The 21,859-nt window shown below is 41.3% G+C and overlaps 1 protein-coding gene across 1 annotated transcript in view; it reads right to left on the bottom strand.

Annotated features, from left to right (window-relative positions):
- Positions 1-21,859, bottom strand: part of DAPK1 (death associated protein kinase 1) — a gene marked incomplete at both ends in the record, with an annotated part of 208,491 nt that overhangs the window by 44,086 nt on the left and 142,546 nt on the right. Inside the window, 9 exons of the mRNA XM_084239244.1 lie at positions 4,043-4,141; positions 11,282-11,479; positions 12,598-12,795; positions 13,698-13,796; positions 14,877-14,975; positions 16,031-16,129; positions 16,597-16,716; positions 18,840-18,932; positions 20,275-20,364. Coding sequence (XP_084095370.1) covers positions 4,043-4,141; positions 11,282-11,479; positions 12,598-12,795; positions 13,698-13,796; positions 14,877-14,975; positions 16,031-16,129; positions 16,597-16,716; positions 18,840-18,932; positions 20,275-20,364 — 1,095 coding nt within the window. The remainder of the gene's footprint in view (positions 1-4,042; positions 4,142-11,281; positions 11,480-12,597; positions 12,796-13,697; positions 13,797-14,876; positions 14,976-16,030; positions 16,130-16,596; positions 16,717-18,839; positions 18,933-20,274; positions 20,365-21,859) is intronic.

Genomic DNA, 21,859 nt, shown 5'->3' with positions numbered 1-21,859 from the left:
GAAATGCCTGCCCTAATGGAACTCTGGCAGGTTCTGAGCAGGATTACACCATCTGCCTGATGGATAGATCATGGGTGGGAAGTAAGGAAACAGCTGATGTGAAGAGGCAAAGGAAAACCACTGTGGGCAAAGAGAGGTCACAGAGATCCTGGAACAGCCCCAAGACCCAGCAGAGGACTGAGGGCACATATATTAGTGATGCCCCCACCCACACTTTGGGGGTTTGGCAGAAGTCAGGAGCTGACATCTTCAAAGCCATTCTTAACAGTTCATTTTCTTTGAGGCAACATCTGTAATAAAAAATACTTTTTCTCATAAAAATGCACATAAAATTTTTTTTTTTCAAAGGTACACTTAACTGTGTGCCAAGACATGAGCAGGGTGTGGTACTGGCACATGAGGCCTAGAGGTCCACGCGTGGCACTGTGTGGGTCTGTGATGGGTGAGGAAGCATCCTGTGAAGAGGATGATCCCATGTGGAGCACTGGCAATGATAGGGACTGCAAAAAAGCCAAGCCAGGGGTTCAGGGATGCAAAGAACCAACTCAGAACATGTGAGAGGAAATGCTATCAAGGTAGTATTAGTGCAGGCAGGGAGACAATGTTTTAGAGCAGGAATCAGCAAATATTTTCTGTAAAAGGCTAGTTAGTAGATCCCAATAAAACTTTATCCATAGAAACAGCAGCAGACTAGACTTGGCCCTTGGGCCACTGTTTATCAACCCCTATATGACTCTCCAGAAAATGAGGCCCTACCTTTCAGTCTAAAACCCCTTATAGAAAATATTTTATGTGAGCAAAGCTGTTGTGGGTTTCAGGAGTGTCCCACATGACACGATGGAGAGTTAACTAATCATTGAGGCAGAAAGAACTAAAATGATATTTTAATGTAGCAATAAACAGCAACCTTATCTCATTAGTTGACATGTTTTTCTTCTTTGATATTTCATGAAATGTGAATCAAAGGGTTTCTTCTGCAGGAAAGTGTCAGGTCTGGAATGAGGAGTAGGGAGCGAGAAGACCTGAAGAAATCTCATTTAAATATACTTTGGAAGGAAGGGGAGAAGAAACTATTAGTAAAACAAAAGCCACCCTACTGAATGGAAAGAAATATTTTGCACATCATATGTCTTAACAAAGGGATGATTTCCAAAATATATAAGGAACTCATGAAACTCAACACAAATAATCCATTAACCTAATAAAAAAATTGGCAAAAGACTGAGAGTATGATGGCCAACAGACACATGAAAGAATGCAAATTCAAATCACAATGAGATACCATCACACACTAGTGAGGATGGCCTACATCAAACAGACCAGAAACAACTGGTGAGGGTATAGAGAAAAAGGAAACCCCTACACTGTTGGAGGGCATGTAGACTGGTCCAGTCTTTATGGAAAGCAATAAGGAGATTCCTATAAACATTAAAAATAGACCTACCATATCACCCAGGAGCAATTCTGCTCCTATTTTGTGTTTAACCAAAGAATATAAAAACATTAATTCAAAGGGATAGATGTGCTCCTAGGTCACTGCAGCCCTATTTACAAAAGTTATGAAAACAGCCTAAGTGTACAAGGACAGAGGTTTGAGTCAGAAAAAGGTGGTATCTGTACAGTACTACTCAGCTATTAAAAAAAGATGAGCTCTTGCCATTTGTGACAACATGGATGGAACTGGAAAGGATAATGGTAAGTGAAATAAGTCAGAAGGAAAGGACAAATATTGGATGGTTTCCTTTATATGTGAAATACAGAGAAACAAAAAAGGCTCAGTCAAAACTAAACCAGTAATAAACCCTTGACATCTGACTGCAAAACTGAGGCAAGCAGAAAGAGAGGATGGAGTGCGAGTTGGGAGGGAGTGGACTCGGTGGAACATGGTGGAAGATTTCTGGGGCTTTGGTAAAGGGCATGTTGTGTAAATATACATTTGCAGAGGTTTAAACCTATAGCCCCAAAAGCAGATAGATACAACAATGTAAAACAATTTTGCCTCACTAATTTGAAGAAAATAAAAGTAGCAACAAATAATGTCTATTTTTATGTAAAAAAAGTTATTTATAAAAAATTTTGAAGAAAATTTTTAAAAATGACAGTATTTTGTAGGCCTAACAGCAAGGCCACACTTTTTCTTTTCTTTTTTTTTTAATTGCATCTTATTTATTTTTTAAATTTTTTTTAAAATTTTTTAAAAATCATTTTTCATTTTTAAACAATATTTGCTTCCCCCACCCATTCAGGTGTAGTCCCCATAGAGTTTCACCAATGCACTGTGCACCATCACCTCAATCCCCTGTGCTCCTCCCTCCCTCCCTATTCCTCTCCCATGTCCTCCCCTGCAGGATGTCTCTCATTTATAATTGTCTGTTTTTGCTTTGTTGTGTTTTGTACTGTTATTATTTTTTTACACTGATGTCTTATTTGTTTCCCCTACATTCATTCCTGTTTTAAAAGCAAAACCAGGGCCTCCCTGGTGGTGCAGCGGTTCAGCGCTGGGTTGCAAAGCTGCCCACTAGCTTCTGCAGCACCGGTTCGATCCCTGGCTGCTCCCGGGCCACCGGAGGAGGGTCCCCCTTGGCACGCAGACCTCTCCTGCCGCCAGCTGCTCCCCTCAGCAGTGTACTTCGTCAGTTTGCCTGGTCTGCTCTCCTCTCTGACTCTGGTGAATTCTCTCACCCTCCTGCTCTTCTGACGGTACTCAGTGCTTGTATAAACAATCAAACAAATAAATAAATCTTTTTTTTAAAAGAAGAAAAGCGAAACGATCCAATATTTTTCTTTTTCCTTCTGGCTTATTTCACTGAGCATAATTCCTTCTAGCTCCATCCACATTGCTGCAAATGGCATGATTTTCTCTTTTTTGATTGCTGAATAATACTCCATGGTATATATATACCACATCTTCTTGATCCAGTCATCTATTTTTGGGCATTTGGGTTGTTTGCAGGTTTTACCTATTGTAAATAGTGCTGCAATAAACATAGGAGTGCAGGTTTCCTTTCAAAGTAATATTTTTCTGTCCTTTGGGAAGATCCCTAGGAATGGAATTGCCGGGTCATATGGTAGCTCCATTTTTAGTAGACTGAGGAACCTCCACACAACTTTCCATAGTGGTTTGACCAGTTTGCACTCCCACCAGCAGTGCAGGAAAGTTCCTTTTTCACCACATCCTCACCAACATTTGCTGTAACTAGTTTTTTTAATATGTGCCATTCTCACTGGTGTGAGATGGTATCTCATTGTAGTTTTGATTTGCATTTCCCTGATTACAAGTGATGTTGAACATTTTTTCATATGCCTGTTGGCCATTCGCATTTCCTCTTTAGAGAAATGTCTTTTTAGCTCTTCTGCTCATTTTTTGACTGGATTATTTACTTTGTTTTCATTAAGTCTCATTAGCTCTTAGTAGATTTTTGTGATCAGTCCTTTATCATTAGTGTTTTGTGCAAAAATTTTCTCCCAATTGGTGGGGTATCTCTTTGTTTTGGTTACCGTCTCTTTTGCTGTACAGAAGCTCTTTAATTTGATGTGGTCCCAACTGTTTATCTTTGCCTTCACTATCACTGCTTTGGGTGATATGTCTTTAAAGATGCTACTGAGGTGTATGTTATGTAGTGTTTCAAGGCCACACTTTTTCACCGAGAGAGAACAGCTCTGGTCAACTGATCCCTACACACTGAGGTTCTACTCTCCCTCCCTGAAGCCCACAGAACTCCCAGTGTCCTGTCATGGAGGGAGAGAATTTAGGAAACAAAGTAACAGCACCTAAACAAAAACAGGCACCTAAATAAAAAAGGCATCAGCACTGTGTGTGCCTATAATATAGGAAACAAAAAGCCAGAGGGAAAGAGTAGGCGTTCCTGGCAGCGTAGGTCTGTGTCTGTGTGGGCAAATGTTGATGTAACTACAGTGGAAGAGCTGAAGCCTAATAGCAGCTTGTCTGCTTTGGAACGCAGTTGCCAAGCAATTCCTTTCCCTGGTGCCCTTGAGGGCTGAGGACATCTCCAGGGCTTCGCCTGCCAGAAGCATCGCTCACCGAGGTCAGTGCCTCCACATTGGCTCCTGTCAGACAGAGGTAGCGGACCACATCCAGGATCCCGTTGTTGGCTGCAAGGTGTAGGGGCGTTCGTCCATACTGAAAGAGACAAAAGAGACCTAATGATTCCTTCTCAAGGTTGTTGCTGAGGATGATATTTATGGAATCTATCCCCCAGGGTCAGCATTATGGAAGGGAGCGAGGACCCACCAGAAACGGGAGGCATAGTCTCTATTCTCCAGAAACACTATCTAGTGAGGCAAACAAGCCAAGCAGAACATTTTCAAGTATTTTCCAGTTAAAAAGCCAACTGAAAGGATGAGAGAGTGGGAGGTTTATCATAGGATTGTTAAATAGTTTCCTGCTGTGCTGGGAGAAAGGAGGCATGAGTCAGGGCAGAGGGCCCCTGAAGTTCCAGTGCCATCTACATCACAGTTCAAATCTGGATATGGCAAGGGAAGAAGGGATGAAAGATCAGCCTTTTAAGACACTAATGAAAAACCTCAAGGTTGTGTCCACTATTTTTATGCCCATGATTTCCCAAACTGTGTGTTAACACACCTCAGGACACTACCATGAAGCCATAGGGTGACCAAGAAATATTTTAAATTTTTAATGGAACCAGAAAATGTGGACACCAGGTCGACCACTAAACCCAGATAGTTCAGATTCAACAATAGATTGCATTTCTTTCAAACACACCACGTCTTGGCATAGCAGGGATATGGGTTGGGGTGCTTGACAGGTGCTGTGATAAGCAGCAAATATCTTGAGAAAATCAATCTACTGCTAGAACAGGAAATAAGGGTCACTGTGTCCAATCTAAGTCCAAGGTTTGAGGAGTAGTGAGATGCCCAAAAGACACACACATCCTGCTAGCACACAACTGTGGTCATGTAAGGACGAAACAGAAACATTTGTTATCTTTCAGATGATGCGGACCATGTTTTTTTCAATAGCTATTAAGTTTTTAGGACATAAATACTAGATCTTTTGGACTGAACTGCATAATAAACAGAACTGTTGGGTATTTCTTTTGCCCTAGAAGGAGTCATAAAAAAAATTACTGAGATGCTACATATGTTGTAAACTGAGAGTTGTTGTAAACTGAGTGTTGTCTTAGTTTTTGTTTGCCAACATAGGTTTTTGTTATGAAGTTATTAACATGTGCTCATTTAGACTATCCAAACAACATAAAAGGAAATGGTAGGAAACAAAAGTCCTCCTCCCCTACTTTCTTTCTTTAAAGATTTATTTATTTATACATACAAGAACTGGGGTACAGGCCAGAGGTGTGGGGGGTGAGAGGATTCACGAGAGACAGAGTGGGGAACAGGACAGGCAGACTGACTGAAATACACTGCTGAGCGGAGCGGCGGGAGAGTCAGGAGAGGTCTGCTGTGCAATGTGGGTCACCTCCCTGGCCGGGGATTGAACCTGGGCTACAGTGGCTGCAGATAGTTTCATAGGTTGCGTCTTAACCCCTTGTGCCAATAGGAAGGCCCTCTCCTGCCCTACTTTCTTTCTATCCCCAGATCCTCTACTCATAGCATCCTCTATTTATAGATGCTGGTATACTGCCTTCCAAGTTTTTAACTATGAATTCATAAAAGGAGATAAATTATTTGAAAAGACAACACCTTGTGTTGTGCAATTTCTTTACTCATTTAGCTATAGACTGTGAATACTTCTTCACATATGTAACTAAATCTATTACATTTTTAATACCTAGTAACATTCAATATGTGAATATGCCATAATTCATTGAGTCATTCCACTGAGGATGAACACTTATTATGATAGTTGCAAGTCTTTGGCATTATAATAATGCTGCAGTGTATGTTTACTGTTCTGTCTGATGTTATTCTGTAGAGTGGTTTACAAAGCAGATATAAAGCTTTTGAAGATGTTGGAACTAAAGTGAGAAGGTAAAGAGGAAGTTTTGGGGATTTGGGCGAAATGTTTGGATATATGTGTAAGAAAGATCAACTTGGTTATGGAATGTATAATTTTATAGAAGTGAAGGACAGTGAAGTGTGATGAAGAAAAAGCACAAAGAGGGGGCCTCCCATGTGGCACAAGGGGTTAAGTGACAGCAATACAAAGTTATCTGCAGCCACTGCAGCATGAGTTCAATCCCCAGCCAGGGAGCTACCCACATGATGCAGCAGACCTTTCCTGACTCACCTGCTGTTCCCTCAGCAGTGTACTTCAGTAGACCCACCTGTTCCGTTCCCCACTCTGTCTCCGGTGAATTCTCTCACCCCCAGCACCTCTGGCCTGTACCCCAGTTCTCATATGCATAAATAAATAAATCTTTAAAGAAAAAGCACAAAGACATTTATACTTTTGAAGTTCCCTAATTTTTGATAGAAACCCAAACTCCTTAGAATTAGATTCAAGGGCTTTTCCAACTGTCTTTTTCTCCTGCATTCTGTCATCCCTATATACCTGCATAACAGGGATCCAAATAGTCCCCAAATACACACATACCCATCTGAGCCCTTCTTTCCCCTTTTCTTTGTCTATTGAAGACAGAAATATACTGCTGAGGGGAGCAGTGGGTGAGTCAGGAGAGGTCTGCTATGCCATGTGGGTAGCTCCCTGGCCAGGGAGTGAACTCATGCTGCAATGGCTGCAGATAGCTTCATATTGCTGTTGCTTTGTCTATTAAATGATCACCCCAGAAAGCTTTTCCTGGTTTATTTAATGTTCAGATGTCTATGTTTCCCATGGCAGTGGGTCTCTCCCACAGCAGTAACTGCAAAATGAGATGTTGTTATATTGAAATATCTGTGAGTCTGTCCACAAGGAACCTGAGGGCAAGAACCACGCAGTGCCACGAGAATCACGCACTCTGCTGTGCACAGGCCCTTCATTTCATGCTGACGTTGTCGGAGACAGACACTGAGACACCTGCCGGCCACAGCCTTCTCTCATGTTCCTGGGTGTTATGTTAAGGGTTGTGCATTCTGCATTATCTAGATGCGGTCCTCTGGTGTTTTCTAACACGACTGAGTTAAACAGCCACTCTTCTGATTTGTATATGAGAAGAATGAAGAACACCTGTTTCACTGCATTAAGTGCCAAAGATAGTGACACATTACTGTCACATACTGGTGAAAGGGGTGGGATCTGATTGGCCATTTTTATTTCCGGAGGAATTGAATTGAGGTAAGGAGAGAGCAGGACATACATCAGGGAAGGAGAGTCTGCTTGTGGGATGTAACTGTCACTGTGCTGTGACCACATGGTCAGTGGCTAGGGTGAGTCTATGGAAAGCCAGATGTGCTTCCTGGGGAAATGAAGCTTTTTCCTTACTTTATGAACACCTTTTAAGCTTCCCTAGAGCCCATCACCATTCCTAAGAAGACAAAACCAAAAAAATACCAGACTAACAAAGCAGATGCCAATTCCTCTGAAGAGGCGTGAGAGCCACAGTCTAGGTGTGCTGAGTCTGAGCACTGAAGACGAAAGAGTGAGACTCCAAGGGTAGGTGCGAGAACACAGAGTCACCTACGTAAACAGCACTGCCGTTCCAGGGGGCACTGGCTAAAGGTCTGAACCTTGCTGCTGATGCCACGAAACTGTAAAACGCGTGAATTTTGCTTCAGCTGAACTAGCTCAGTGACAGATCATCTATTGAATATCCTCTGTATCTTTACTCACTGCATACAATAAAAACATGTTATATCAGCATTTTGGATCCGCCATGGCCATTTTCAGGATCATAAATGTAAAGACTTTTCCATTAAATAAAAAAATTGCTTTTAGACATGCAACATGCTGGATATTTCATGAAGTGTATTTATAATAGGTGTACTTGCTGCATTTAGGAGTAGGATGAACACCCATTCCTTTCTTAGTATTAGGGTCAAGCAGCCCTCACTTGCCTCCTCCACCTTCACAGGAGACAGCTAATCCAGATATACACAATGGCTAAGTCTAAAGGTATTAAAATGAGACCCACAATGTTCCTTGAAGACGCTTTTTATTCACTAAAAACTCCTAGAAAGAAAGCCAAGGTCTTGATGCTGCTTATATTGTATTAAATTTGGCTTTCTCCTTCAGCACTTACATAATTGACTTCGCAAGATTAGAATGGGATAAACTATGAAAACAACCAGCACTAATGGCTAAGACTTAGGGATAGTACTTTCTCATATTTTCAGAATTTGAAGATTACCAATTTCAATTTCCATTAGAATTAATGATATAACATACAAGAGGAATAAATTTTTGTAGATACATAATTTTCCAGCTCACTCAAATATTAATTCTTTTACCTCAAATAAATCACATTTCTGCTGGCATGTATGCCATTTATAAACAAATATTTCCTGTAGTTAAAAAAATAATTAAACTTGGACTTGTTTTCAACGTAGTAACTTTTGTATTAAAACCACATGAAGGGGCCTCCCTGGTGGCGCAAGGGGTTAAGACACAATCTATGAAGTTGTCGGCAGCCTCTGCAGCACAAGTTCGATCCCACGGCCGGCCAGGGAGATACCCAATTGGCACAGCAGACCTCCTGATTCGCCCGCTGCTCCCCTCAGCAGTGTACTTCGGTCAGTCTGCCTGTTCTGTTCCCTACTCTGTTTCTGGTGAATCCTTTCACCCCCTGCACCTGTGGCCTATACCCCAGTTCTTGTATGCATAAATAAATAATCTTTAAAAAAAACAAAACACATGACTATCTGACTGTTGTCTCTTACCTGATAATGAAAATTGGGATGGTATTCAAGAAAAATGAAGATATTAGTTAATTTCTAAACGTCAACACAATGTTGATTTTTAAAAATCAACCTACAGCGGTTGAGTGCTGGGCTGTGAAGCTGCCCGCAGCCTCTGCTGCGCTGGTTTGATCCCCAGTCACCGGCGCCGGCAAGGGTCCCACATGGTGCGACAGACCTCTCCTGCCGTGCCCGCTGCTCCCCTCAGCAGTGTACTTTGTCTGTCTGCCTGTTCTGCTCTCCGCTCTGGCTCCAGTGAATTCTCTCACCCCCTTGCGCTTCTGACTGTACCCAGTGCTTATATAAATAAAAATAAATCTAAAAAAAAAAAAAAAATCAACCTAGAAGCATATAATCATTTATTTTCATCATTATTCACCAAATGACAGCATTCCTTAGATCTTACCAAATTTAACAAGATGTTATCAACCTCTGACTATAAAACTTTCAATGGGGGAAACCTAAGAAGAGAATCCTTTCCTAGGAATCTCAATCAAATTAAGACTACTCAAGAGTGATAAAAATGCCTTTTGTTATGTGAATACTTGAATACAGTGACTTTTGGAAGCAATGAAGGATGGAGTGGGTTGCAGTAGAACCACTAAAGGGATTAGAGAGCTGAAACTTTCAGCCACACTCCTAGATTTCAGGCAAGGGGAGGGGCCACAGGTTGAACTCAACATAATAACACTGTTAATGATCAGTGAGTTCATCAGTCAAGCGTAAATAAAAGCCAAAAGGAGGGTGAGATAACTCTAAGGAAATAAGCCAAGGAGAGGTGCCATTTCCCTGCCTTGAGTTACATGTCCCAGTGTGCCATGAACTGGAATTCCTGAGACGGGGGAACTACTAGGGTCTAGGGTTGGAGATAAGCTGCCATGCTTGGTATATAAGTGAACACAAGCAGGCTCAGGAGATCTTGCTTCTGTAGCCCCAGCTTATACCTTGGTGCTGCTGGAAGAAGATCAGAGGAGATGCATGGAGACAGGGAGGAACAACTGGAATAGACAAATGGCTGGAGACATGTGGGGAGGCTAAGCATGGCTGCTGTTACCCTGATTTGTATTTTTGTGTCCCTTCTTCTACCCCAGTTTTGCCTGGACCCTTTCTTGTGGTTCTGTCAGCGGGTGTTTTGGATTTGTGATATGGTTTTGGGCCTCCACAGCCCTGCTTTGGGCTGACCTTGTTTGGTTGGGCATTTGTCCACAAGGGGATGGGTAATTTGGGGTGTTTTATTGGGAAACTACTATTAGGATTATCCTTTCTTCTCTTCTCTCTCTTCGCACACTAATTCTCTTTAAAGATCTTCCAGATAAGAGTCTGCTTTTCTTGCCTTTGTGAATGAGGATAGCCAATTCCTTTTAGAGCATGCAAGCCTTTACACTTGGGGTTCCTGGTCATGCTAACAGGAGGAGGCTTCCGAGAGCTTCAAGGTTGGTGAACATGTAGAGATTTGTGGAGACTTGTACATCTGGAAAGTGCAGGGAAGCTCTTTGCCCTTTCTTTATGCTTTGCTCTATACATCTCATCTACTGGGCTATTCCTAAGTTATATCCTTTGCAATAAATTAGTAAAGGGGTTTCCTGAGTTCTGGGAATTGCTTGAGTAAATTAATCAAATTTGCAGAGGGTGTTCTGGAAATTTCTGGTCTACGGAGTTGATCAGAAGCACATACTAACATGGGCCTGCAACTGGCACCTGAAATCTGAAGGGGGGGGGGGTTGCAGGAACCTCTACTCTATAGCTGGTACCTGTCAGGAACCCTACCCACCTCTATAGGAGACCTGTCCCTGTCTGTCTGTCTCTCTCTCTTTCTTTTTGCCCATTAGTGAATAAACAAAATATAAAATTTTCTGGAGATCCTATCCCTGGCACAACAAATGGACAAAGCCATCTTCACATGCCCCATTTGTATATAGAAGTCTGCTGCCTGAAATTGTAAGTCAGCCTTTCCAGATAAAGAATATTTAACAATGGAAGCCAATATTCACACCTCGGTAGGGTTTTCCTCAGAAAGGAAACAATAAAATCTTGATTGCTTTCCTCTAGCATCAGCATATCTTCAAATTAGGACAATTATGAACCAGAAGTCCCTCCTATCAAGAATAATCACATTCTTAAATGTTAATGACTCACTGCTTTACCTATACAAATTAACTTCAAATTTATATTTACCAGAACAGCTCTCACAGAAAAAATCTGTTTGGATGCTTCCAGGGTTTGGAGCCTAACTCTGATTATCTAATAAACTCTTTATCTATCACTGAGACTTTATTTTTCATGGTAAACCAGGCTAGTCAAGAAGAACTTATTGATGTAATAATTTTCTGTTATTCATCAGTCTTATGCAAAACATGACTTAAAATGGAGAGCCCTATTAAAAGAACAGGTCCGCATGAGTAATAATGACTGAACAATGAAGACATGTGAAGAGAAACTTGACCCAAACCCAGAAGCAGGTGAATGGACCCCAGTGGGCTTTGTATGACTTTTTGTTCAGGGTTACCTTGTTAGAGATATCCAAATTGCAGTTTGCTTCACAGAGGGCCACCACAATTGGCATGTTTCCATCTTTGCAGGCCACATGGAGTGGGGTGTTGCCATGCCTGTCTTGGAAATCAATGAAACATCCCTGGCTGATGAGAATTTGGATGACCTCCATCTGACATCGTCTTACAGCAAGATGAAGAGCAATGTGTCCATCCTGCAATAAACACAGGGGTTGTGAGCACTGTCACAGGTACATGGGCCTGGCCACTCATCTTCTCAGCTGCCACTAGGCGAGGCTTAATTGGAAATGGGATGGCTATTGTAAAGCCTAAAGGAGGATTAAGTGGCAGTCACACCTGGGGGCTGGGGCAAGATTCATACAAACCACTCTGCATAATCACAGCTTGATTCATCTTTACAGTAATAGCAGATTGTACAGTAATAGCAGGGCTTTTTGTACAGGGCTTTACAGTAATAGCAGATTGTACATTTTTGTCTCTGAATTTATAGGGTAAGTAATAATTGGGATTCCAATGGCTTATTTTATCAAGTGTTTGGAAAACATTTGCTTAACAAACTTTACTAACTTCTTAAGCAGAAAGTCTATTATCTTACACCAGGAGAAACTGAAAAAGCAATGCAAGGTGTTTGCTCAATTGGTCTTTATCTACTAGATCCCAGTAGTAACCTGCACCCCTGGTGGGACAATCAAAAATGCCTTTAGCTGTTACCAAATGTTCCCTGGGTGGGCTTGAGAGCCACTCATCTGTACCAAGAAAATACTCCACAACGGCAGTTACCAAATCTGATTACATATGGCAACATCAAAACCTCATCTTAAGTACAAGTTCACAATCACAATAGATTATGCTGAATTTGCTTAATTAAAATTAAAAGGAACTTTTGGTCTAAAATTGATGTTATCAGACAAATAAGAGCAGCCTATTGTCCTCTACAGAACAACAGGTAATGGAAATAAGTAAACCACTTATGCTTTGCTTATCTACAAAATAATCATGCATTGCTAGTTTTAGCCCTAAATAAGGATTGTCTTGGGCTCAGTGATTATCACTGTACCTGTTCCAAAGCTAAAAACATAAAAAATAATACAGAAAACTGAGTATGACCAATTCATAAATTTTGTTACATGCAACAAATGAATATTAAACAGACACCAGAAAACTCACAGAATCCCTGGAACAGAGAAGAGAAAGGATAATTTTAATTTGCTGCATTTAAGCTTGTTATTTTGCATAAATTGAGGAGTCTTGTGACCTCTCCAATCCCCAAGCTCACTTCTTAGTAAGTGTGACACATTTACCCACAAAGCACCTTGTCAGAAGCATTAAGGTCAGCCCCGTGCTCAGCCAAACACTCCACGATGTCATGGTAGCCCCTGGCAGAGGCGGTCAGCAGGGGTGTCTCTCCTTCCCGGTTCTTAATGTTCACATTGCAGCCGGCTTCACAAAGCGTTTTGGCCACAGCATAGTAGCCATGCCAGGCAGCACAGTGCAGGGGAGTTTCTTCCTCCTGGCCAAGGAAGCATAGAGGAGGACAATGCTAAAGCACAGAAGAAACTTACAGGCACAGTGAGGGTCTCCACACAATTTGATGGCAAAGCAGTCAAGGCAGCAGGAAACTTATGTTATTGGAGTGAAACATTAATCTGAAATAATGGACACAGGTCTGATGTCACTTCTTCATTAGTTTTCTTTCCTCAACACTTAGATGCTGGATGAATTTGGCTTTCTCAATATATGACTGACAAGTGGCTTCTGGAAGCCTATTGGAACCATAAATTCAACTCTTCTGAACAACGGAACCCAGTGAGGATGGACTTAAGTGAGCTTTCTTATAAAAGGGCTTTCATCTGAGACTACTAAACAGTAGCAGAGTATTCTCTGAACAAGAATTCTTCTAACCATAACGCTTCACCATTTCTGTTATGTGCATAACACAAAATATGAATCACACAAATGTAATATTACGCTGGCAGAGAAGTAGCTGAGAAATCGAAACTTTAACAAGTCAAGGAAAAGGTTGGTTATGGGGTTGATAGGCCTGTACAGACCTAGATATCCACAAGCAGCTTGTTAGACACATGCCATATCATGTAGTGGTCATGAACACAGACACTGCAACCAGACTGTGAATGCAAACCCCAGCACCACCACTAAGAACTATGTGACCTTAGGCAAGTTACTGAACTTCCACTTGCCTTAGACCCTTAACTGAAATTTGAAATCAGAGGATTATCCAGAGGGTTAAAGGAATGAATGAATGTTAGTACTTCTGTTTGATCCCCTGCCTTCTGTAACTTAAGTAGAAAACTAACTTTGGATAAAACCCAAAGGACCCAACCATATCGTTTAGCTACCTGTCCACCCTGCTGAGAGCAGGAGGAAGTGAGGGCAACAGCTACCATGACCCACCTTGTCCTGGAAATTGGGATTAGAGCCAAAGCTGCACAGTAACTGAACCACGTCAGAATGGCCATAACGAGCTGCCACATGAAGAGCTGTCTCTCCAGACTGCAAAAGAAACAAAGGGTCAGGGACCCCCTGGAAATAAGCTGTGGGGGCTCCACAGCACTGGAGGTCCACCTATGCCGGGCTCCACATCCTCCCCTTTGTGGGGGCCCACCTCCCCCAAGCCAGGTGTCCCTTTGGTAACTGAGCTAGGAACCTAGGGTAGCCCCAATACTTGGTTTATCCTGTTTGTCAGAACTCCCCATTATCTCATATGTAACTCTCAGAGATTTTTTAAAACACCATTATTAGCTCATAAGATAACATCCTGTGAAATAGTAAAAGGTGCAACTTCCTTGTGATATTTTACTTATATTTGCCAAAAATTGTCAGAATAAACTATTATAAAAAAACAAGATACTTCATTGCCACCTGACAGAAAACTGCCGTTTAATAGACACATGTGTCTTTGAAGTGAATGTCATTCTTATATACGGTGCAGTGAGCAACCCACAAAAGTTTATGTGGAGTTGTGATATAAAGTGAAAATTGAGTCTACAAGTCATTAGAAGCAGAGAAGGGGTGCCTGGCAGAATTCACAATGATGTGTGGGTAGGACTCCCAGGTGCAGCTTCCATGAATGCCACTTGACTCAAAGGATGGTTGTGCAGTCTGAAACATGCAGATATCTTGTTAAATCAATAATTTGTCTATTTTTGCCTCAAAAGGCTTACTTTACATGCATTGTCTCATTAATCCTTCTAGTACCAGTGATTATAAGGTCAGCATTGTCAGTCACTTCAAAGATGAAGAAAATGGTAAAGAATTGTGTTTAAAGGCACCAGGCAAGTCAGAACTCAGGTCCCTGGTTGTCCTTCCAGTAGAAATTTGAGTCAACATGTTAAGAGGCAGGTAAATCATAACTTGCATATTATGTCAACTACCTGGTAGATTTCAGCTCAAGGCAGATTTTAATAACAGAGTAAGCTATCCCAGCAAAAAGAAACTTCTATATTAAATTTTCTGTCAGAAGATATTGGCTTTGAATCCTTGTTCTTTGGGTCCTGATGCACATGGCATATCAATATTTAAGAGCATCCTTTAATTACTTCTTCCTGTCCCTGAGAAGGGAAGTGACCTTACCTTGTCTTTAACATCCAGGGGGCATTTGTTCTCACTGAGAAATTTCAAGGTATCTACGTGGCCATGCCGAGAGGCCCAGTAGATAGCATTGGATCCACCCTGTACAAACACCAACATGGAGTCACATTCCCAAAGAATCCATGGGTCTGAACACACGCATCACTCAGACTCACTGTATTTCCCTTCCCACGTGACGGCAAACTCCAAAGGAGCAATTTCCAAGAAAAATAAAATTCCATTTTTTAGTTTTGACAAATAAACCCTGGTTATGCCAGGACATTAACATTGCAGGAAATAAATAAAAGGTTTTCAAATAAATTTCAAAATAAAAGGTTTTTTTTTTTTTTTTTTCATTAAAAGGCTTCATTTTAACCTCTGCTAGAATTCCCCGTTTTGTAAAGGGCCAGATCCCACCACTTTTATCCCTTGAAAGTCAATGGAAGCTGATGACAGATCCACTGAAATGACCACTAGCTATTAATTGTGATTTTACTTCTTTTTGTTAACAGATAATTCTTTTTTTTTTTAAGATTGATTTATTTATACAAGAACTGGGGTACAGGCCCGATGTGCAGGAGGGTGAGAGGATTCACCAGAGACAGAGCGGGGAACAGAATAGGCAGACTGAAGAAATACACTGCTGAAGGAAGCAGCAGCTGAGACAAGAGAGGTCTGCTGCGCCATGTGGGACCCTAGCCGGCCAGCTGGGATCGAAGCCATGCTGCAGAGGCTGTGAGACAGCTTCACGGTGTGGCGCTCAAATGCCGGTGTCACCAGGGGAGGCCCAGTGATTTTACTTTTAATGATATTTTTACCTTCAGTGTCTCATCCTTACTCTGTTGCCGTATTAGACATATAGCAAACACACTTCTGATGAGATTAATAATGCAAATTTTTCCAAACATGACTCCTGAGTAAATGTGGGGAGTGAAATCTGTGTAGAGTACAAAGAGCTGATGTCAAGCAACAGACTCCAAATGCTTGCCTCTTTATAACGTACATTAGACTGTCAGGCTATGGAAGCAGTTTATCTTCCTTCATGGAAAACTGAGAAGTGAAATAGGGTATACATGTTTTTCTGTTACTGCTGTGATTAGGAAACATTTGGAAATACTTAAACAATGAATAGATTTACAATAAAACAGAATTATGACCTTATCCTGGACATCGATTCTTGAGCCTCTCTTAATGAGCAACTGTAGTATTTGAATATTCCCACAGCCAGCAGCAATAAGCAACGGAGGTGTCCCATGCTGGAATAGGCAAGAAAAATAAATAGAATTTTTCAGGTTTAGTAGGAAAAAAGTCCAAACTATCACTGCCATCCCACTCCTTCTTAAGTCTCAACTGGGATTTACCTACTGCTATGTAACGGGACTGGAAGACAGAAGAACACACTGGCTCTACTACTTTTAGATTTATAATCCAAATAACATTTCCATTTGAAAATGAGACAATTAAAATTTCATGGATAAAGGTGCAATAGGTGCAGAGAAGAAAGGTCCACAATACAGAAAGATCTTATTTCTAATTTGATTCACTCTCTAAACAGAAGTGATTTTTCCTACAGCATGGAGTTTTGCAAGAGGGAGGGAAAATGGAGAAGCAGATGAGGTCTTTCCACCTTCAACTTAGAGGTGCAGAGTGACCCTGACCCGTGACACACACAACTGCTACCTTTAGCCTCCACCACACTGCCCCTGGCAGAATAAATCCTGACCTTGTTGGGTTGGTTAACATCATAGCTGGACAATGAACCCAGGAGGTGCTGCAGGCCTGGGACGTTGTCATCATTGATGGCATGGATGATGGCTTTCATCACAAAGGAGTCTTCCTCATCCTTGAGAAAAAAAGAATGACTTAGCTTGCAGGCCATGATCTGCTTATGAACATAAGAGAAATCAATGCTTGATTGTTAACAGGAACATTCAGAATGAAAGAAGCCACTGAAACCCCAAATCCACATGATCATGAAGGGAAGAAAGTAGGTTGCTTTTAGCCACTTTAATGTGAAAACTAACATCATCTACAATTTTCCTGTGCCTTAATGTCACCTGCATTGTGAAACAGAGAGCACACAGCATTCAAGATTGAGATTTAGAACAGTAACTGGTGACAAATTATCCTTTGTATTTAATCTTAAGAGTCCTTAAAATAGTCCCAGAAACCACTCCAGAAAATTTCAGGTGTAACTCAAGACTGAAAACCGCAGAACCAAAGAAATGATTCTGTTGAAGAAGATAAATCTTTTTAATTTGTAATTTCTCCACTTACAGAACTGTCATTTACTGATCACTGGAAATTCTTCCCTCTCTAGCTAGAGAATAACAAGACAAAATTCTCTGAAATCTATTCACAATTTTTTTTAAAATTCCCTAAAGGGGATAAATCTAAAAATATAGACCAGAAAAAGGAAAAACGGGTGCATTTTTAATTATAGGTGGAAAATAACTAAAGATGTTAAACAAAAAGTTTGTTAAATTTTTGCCACTACGCCAAAGTTCTCTTATATTAAGATTCTCCCCAAATATGGTATGCTAAAACCCAAGAATAATAAGCTAAAAATTCCAAACAAAGTTTCTAAACTTAAAGAGGTAACGATTCCTGAAATTTCCAGTCTGGAAAAGCACGTCACCAGCCGATGATGATCCTTGCCTGTAGGGCAGAATGGGAAAAATATTTCTCTGCACTCTCTCTTCTCTACAGATTTGAATCCAAACAAACTTTGTGAGGTTTTTAATAATATCTGTAGAATGCATGTTTAAAAATGCCATTGGATTTGCCTTTCTATCATCATAGTAGTTAATGACTAAGATACTGTATGAAAATGAAAAACAAGAGAAATGGGAAAACGGGAAGAATATGCAGGTTGTTACAACCAGCCCTCCTCATCACAGGTATTAAGATGAGTAAAGAGAACGTGAGGTTGGGAAGGGGGCTTCCCAGCTGGAGCTTTTACACAACCATGGGTCTCTTACTTTGGACTTTTTATTGCACTATGTACAATTTTCTACCAGCTCACTATTTATGATAACTTTATTTCATTTATCTCTCTAGATTCCACTGCCACCATCTAAAAATTCCCCAATCTACTCCTCTCCCTTTCCTAACTTGCTTCCTTCTGATTTCTTTTTCCTTTCTAACATTTCCTATCTCTTTTCACTCTATAAGGCTAGACCTGCAGTTTCAGTGAAACAAGCTGCAAGTCTAGTGATGTGCTCTTGGCTAGGGAGTCCCCAGATTCCGCTCAGGAAATGGTGACTATTCAGTTACAGGAGCAGGATAGTTCCCACAGCACCAGCCTTTCTGCCTTTACTGAAGTTCCCTCTGCCTCCAGAGCTCACAAGCCCTGATTATGTGACTGTCAATGGAAAGTCATGTTGCATTCAGATATGTTTAATAATATCTGAAGAGTTCATCTGTGATTAGGTTTCAGTTTGGATTAAGGGGGGAAATTTATGGAGTTGTTCTCAAGGGCCTTGGGCAGTCAATACAATATTAACAAAGCAAGTGGATTTAGCCTTCTGGTTTACCACAAGCTACTCCCACTGCATTTTCTCTGACTTTCTAGTGAGTTTATGTGTGTGTGTTGCACAGTTATGATCCAAGAGTCCTCAAGATCAGGGGCAACAGAGGGCTCTAATTTCAGTTTGTGAAAATTGGAGTTGTTTTTCCTCCTCTACTGATTAGCCATTTTTACCAAACAGTGCATGAGGGTAATATTAGAGGCAGCAGGGTAGGAATAGGTACAGTGCCAATCAAAACAAAGAGAAAAGAGGATAAAAGAAGTAACAGAGTATATCAAATCAGTCATTCCAATTCTCTACCTCAAGAAGAGTAAGAATAGGCCTGGTATTTCCATGACTTCAGGGTTTTTTTGGTTGTTGGAAAAAACAGAATAACTAAAACATTTAAATACACAGTGTTAAGAAAGAACCACACCAAGAGAACAGGTTTGCTTACCAGAGTATCATCGCTCCTGGCAACACTCATGTTACTTCTGGACAAGAATGACCTGGATAATCTTTGGCACAGTGATATCAAGCGAACGGATTGCTTTAAAAAAGAGAGAGGAAAAAAAAGACAGGCAGGGGAAGCAAGTGAGCTTATGCAACAATGCTCCAATTAGTACAAATGACAGAGTTTTGGGACAGCACTCACTGCTGGCAGCACGTGCTCTGCAGGGGTGGGCGAATCCACAAGTAGGTTGGATTATATTTGCTTCAAGACTAATTCTAAAGGTCTTACATATCAAGATAAGGATACAGAGAGATTTTCTTTCTGGATTTCACTATTGAATTATAGGAATACCCTCTATCCCTCTCTCTCTTGCTGTTTTGATTTTCACTCTTGGAGAAATGGTATTAGCCAGGCAAACTCCTTATACATCCCCCTCAGAGGTACAGTACGTAGAGGCCTCACCTTGTGTCCCCGTGTGCAGGCAAACTGGTATTGGCAGATAATATGACTACCAAAACTCAAACAGTCACTTGAAATGAAGAGGTGGAGGCTACCTAATAGGACAAACACCTCAGCATTTATTCTTAGGGGCAAAATCAAGACATGAAGTGTGTGTGTGTGTGTGTGTGTGTGTGTGTGTGTATGAGTGAGAGAGAGAGAGAGAGAGAGAGAGAGAGAGAGAGAGACAGAGAGCGCCTTCTGGCGATTCTCTCTACATTTTAAGCCTTATTCTGAGGATTTCTTTAAAACTGACAGTTAACTATTATGTAACCTACTACAGTGGTTCTCATCCTTTCATGACACTCCAACTTGATGGGTGTGAAAATGAGGTGCATTTCTGGTCCCATGCTGGGGAGACAGAGCTGGTAAGAGTTTCCTTTAGACTTGACTTGACCCTGTGCATATTCCCTAACCCTAAATTTTCATTTGTTCAATGATAGCTGGAATACCCTTCAGAGCCATGTTCCACACAGTCCCTGCACACATTGTCCACAATGAAAAAGTACAAGAGATCAAGGGCCTTTGTCCCCATCCCACCCCTATTCCAACCACTCATAGACCAAGGCTGGATTTAAGAACCATTTACACAAGTTATGTATAAACATAATACCATGTTGCTTCCCATAAAAAGAATACATTTAAAATGTGACTTGTTACATTAAAAAAAAAAAAAATATTGTGCTGATTCAAAAAAATCTGTCCTGGGAATGGTTTTGACTTTGATAGGTACAAAAGTACATGTGAAAATATGAAATAACAGAACTGTAATGTTATTTTTGCTTATCTTTGAAAACAGGTTAATGGCACAGAGTACAGAGTAAACCATTTTAAAAAGGATGCACTTTGTATTGCCACCATCAGAAGAGATGGGCACTGATCCAAGCAGCTTCACAGAGGAAACAGAGTAAGTTAATCCCTCCATAGCAAACAATCTTACTTTCCACTTTTTCCGGGCTGCAAACTTCTTGAATTTCTCCATGTTTACTGCTGATGCTTTTCTACTAAGTGCTTGTTGGGTATCTTTAGGCTAAAATGAAAGATAAAAAAAAAAAAATTACAGATATGTGTTACAATTTTATAAAACCTGTCATTATTTGGGATGCTAACACAATGACCTTGCTAAAATAAAACAAGCTGGAATAATATGAAATGAATCTAGTTTCTAGTGACTAAATCTTGTGCCTGGGGAGGGGTTTGATAAAAACCATAAAAGCTGAATCTTGGGGAAAAGTTGAACAGGTAAATTTGGTGTCAAGCTGAAATACAACTTTCTACACTGAGAGTTTGGGAATGGTAAGGCCATGTTATAAGCCATTTGACTTGAATATAATTACGTAATTTAGAGCTAGGCTAGGTCTTAAGTCAACAAATCTAGTGTAACAACATTACAATGCTTTCTATTGCATCTTTTCCACAAGCCATTTAACTCTACCACACAGAGGAGACACCATTGCCTTCTGGGGAGCCCAGTTGTAGGGTAAATTAAGTAAATCAGGCCCCTCCCCCCACTGGGGCCAAGAGTGAGGGGCACGTGCACTTATGATTGTGGACACCTGGGCCCAAGGAGCATGGGAGTGTGCGTGCGTAAGTGCAGGCACCTGTGCCAGGAGGCCAGGGATAAAAGGGCAGCATTACACTGAAGTGGGACTACGGCTATAGGAGACCACTCTGAGGCAGGACCATGAGGCTGAGAATGCTAGAGAGAGGTCAGAGAAAAGCAAAAAGTTTGCCAGGGGCCAGAAGTCTGTCAAGCCTCCAGGAAGTCATGGTCCCTGGTCCGGCCTGTGCCTGCTCCCTGCCTAGTGTGCCTGGTTCCCTGAGAGGCATTAAAGGTCTGTAAGATCCACCAAGGGTTCCAGGATTCTCTTTATCTGTGTGATTCGATAGTGAACCTGCCCCGGGCAGGCTTGTACTACACCAGGTAACTGCTGGGAGCTTGCACAAACAAAGAGTTGTCCAGTTGCCCCAAACCTTATTACGTCATGCAAACGACTGCATTAAAATCTGCTTATTGATTCTAAGATTTTTTTTCCTGTAACTGTCTCATTCCCCTTCCTTAGTTCTTTCTGGTTTAGTTAAAACTACAATTCGTTAACCCAAATGCTGACAGGCACCAGGCAGATAACTTAAAAGTGCCATATGTCAAGGGTTACTGAAATGCTAGAAACTAATTCAAAATCTTTTTTTTTTTTTTTTAATTTTCTAGAGGCATGTCTTATTTCTTTACTTATTTGTTTGTTTGTTTTTGTTTTTGGTTTATACATGCACTGGGTACAGTCAGAAGCGCGGGAGGGTGAGAGAATTCACCAGAGCCAGAGCGGGGAGCAGAGCAGGCAGAAGGACCGAAGTACACTGCTGAGGGGAGCAGCGGGCGGCAGGAGAGGTCTGCGCGCCATGTGGGACCCTCCTCCGGTGGCCGGGGAGCAGCCGGGAATCGAACCGGCACCGCAGAGGTGGCGGGCAGCTTCGCAACCCAGCGCTCAACCGCTGCGCCACTGGGGAGACCCTCAAAATCTTTTTTA

The sequence above is a fragment of the Talpa europaea genome, assembly GCF_964194135.1.
Source record: "Talpa europaea genome assembly, chromosome: 7".
NCBI classification, from domain to species: Eukaryota; Metazoa; Chordata; class Mammalia; order Eulipotyphla; family Talpidae; genus Talpa; species Talpa europaea.
This window is presented reverse-complemented; position numbering and strand designations above follow the sequence as displayed.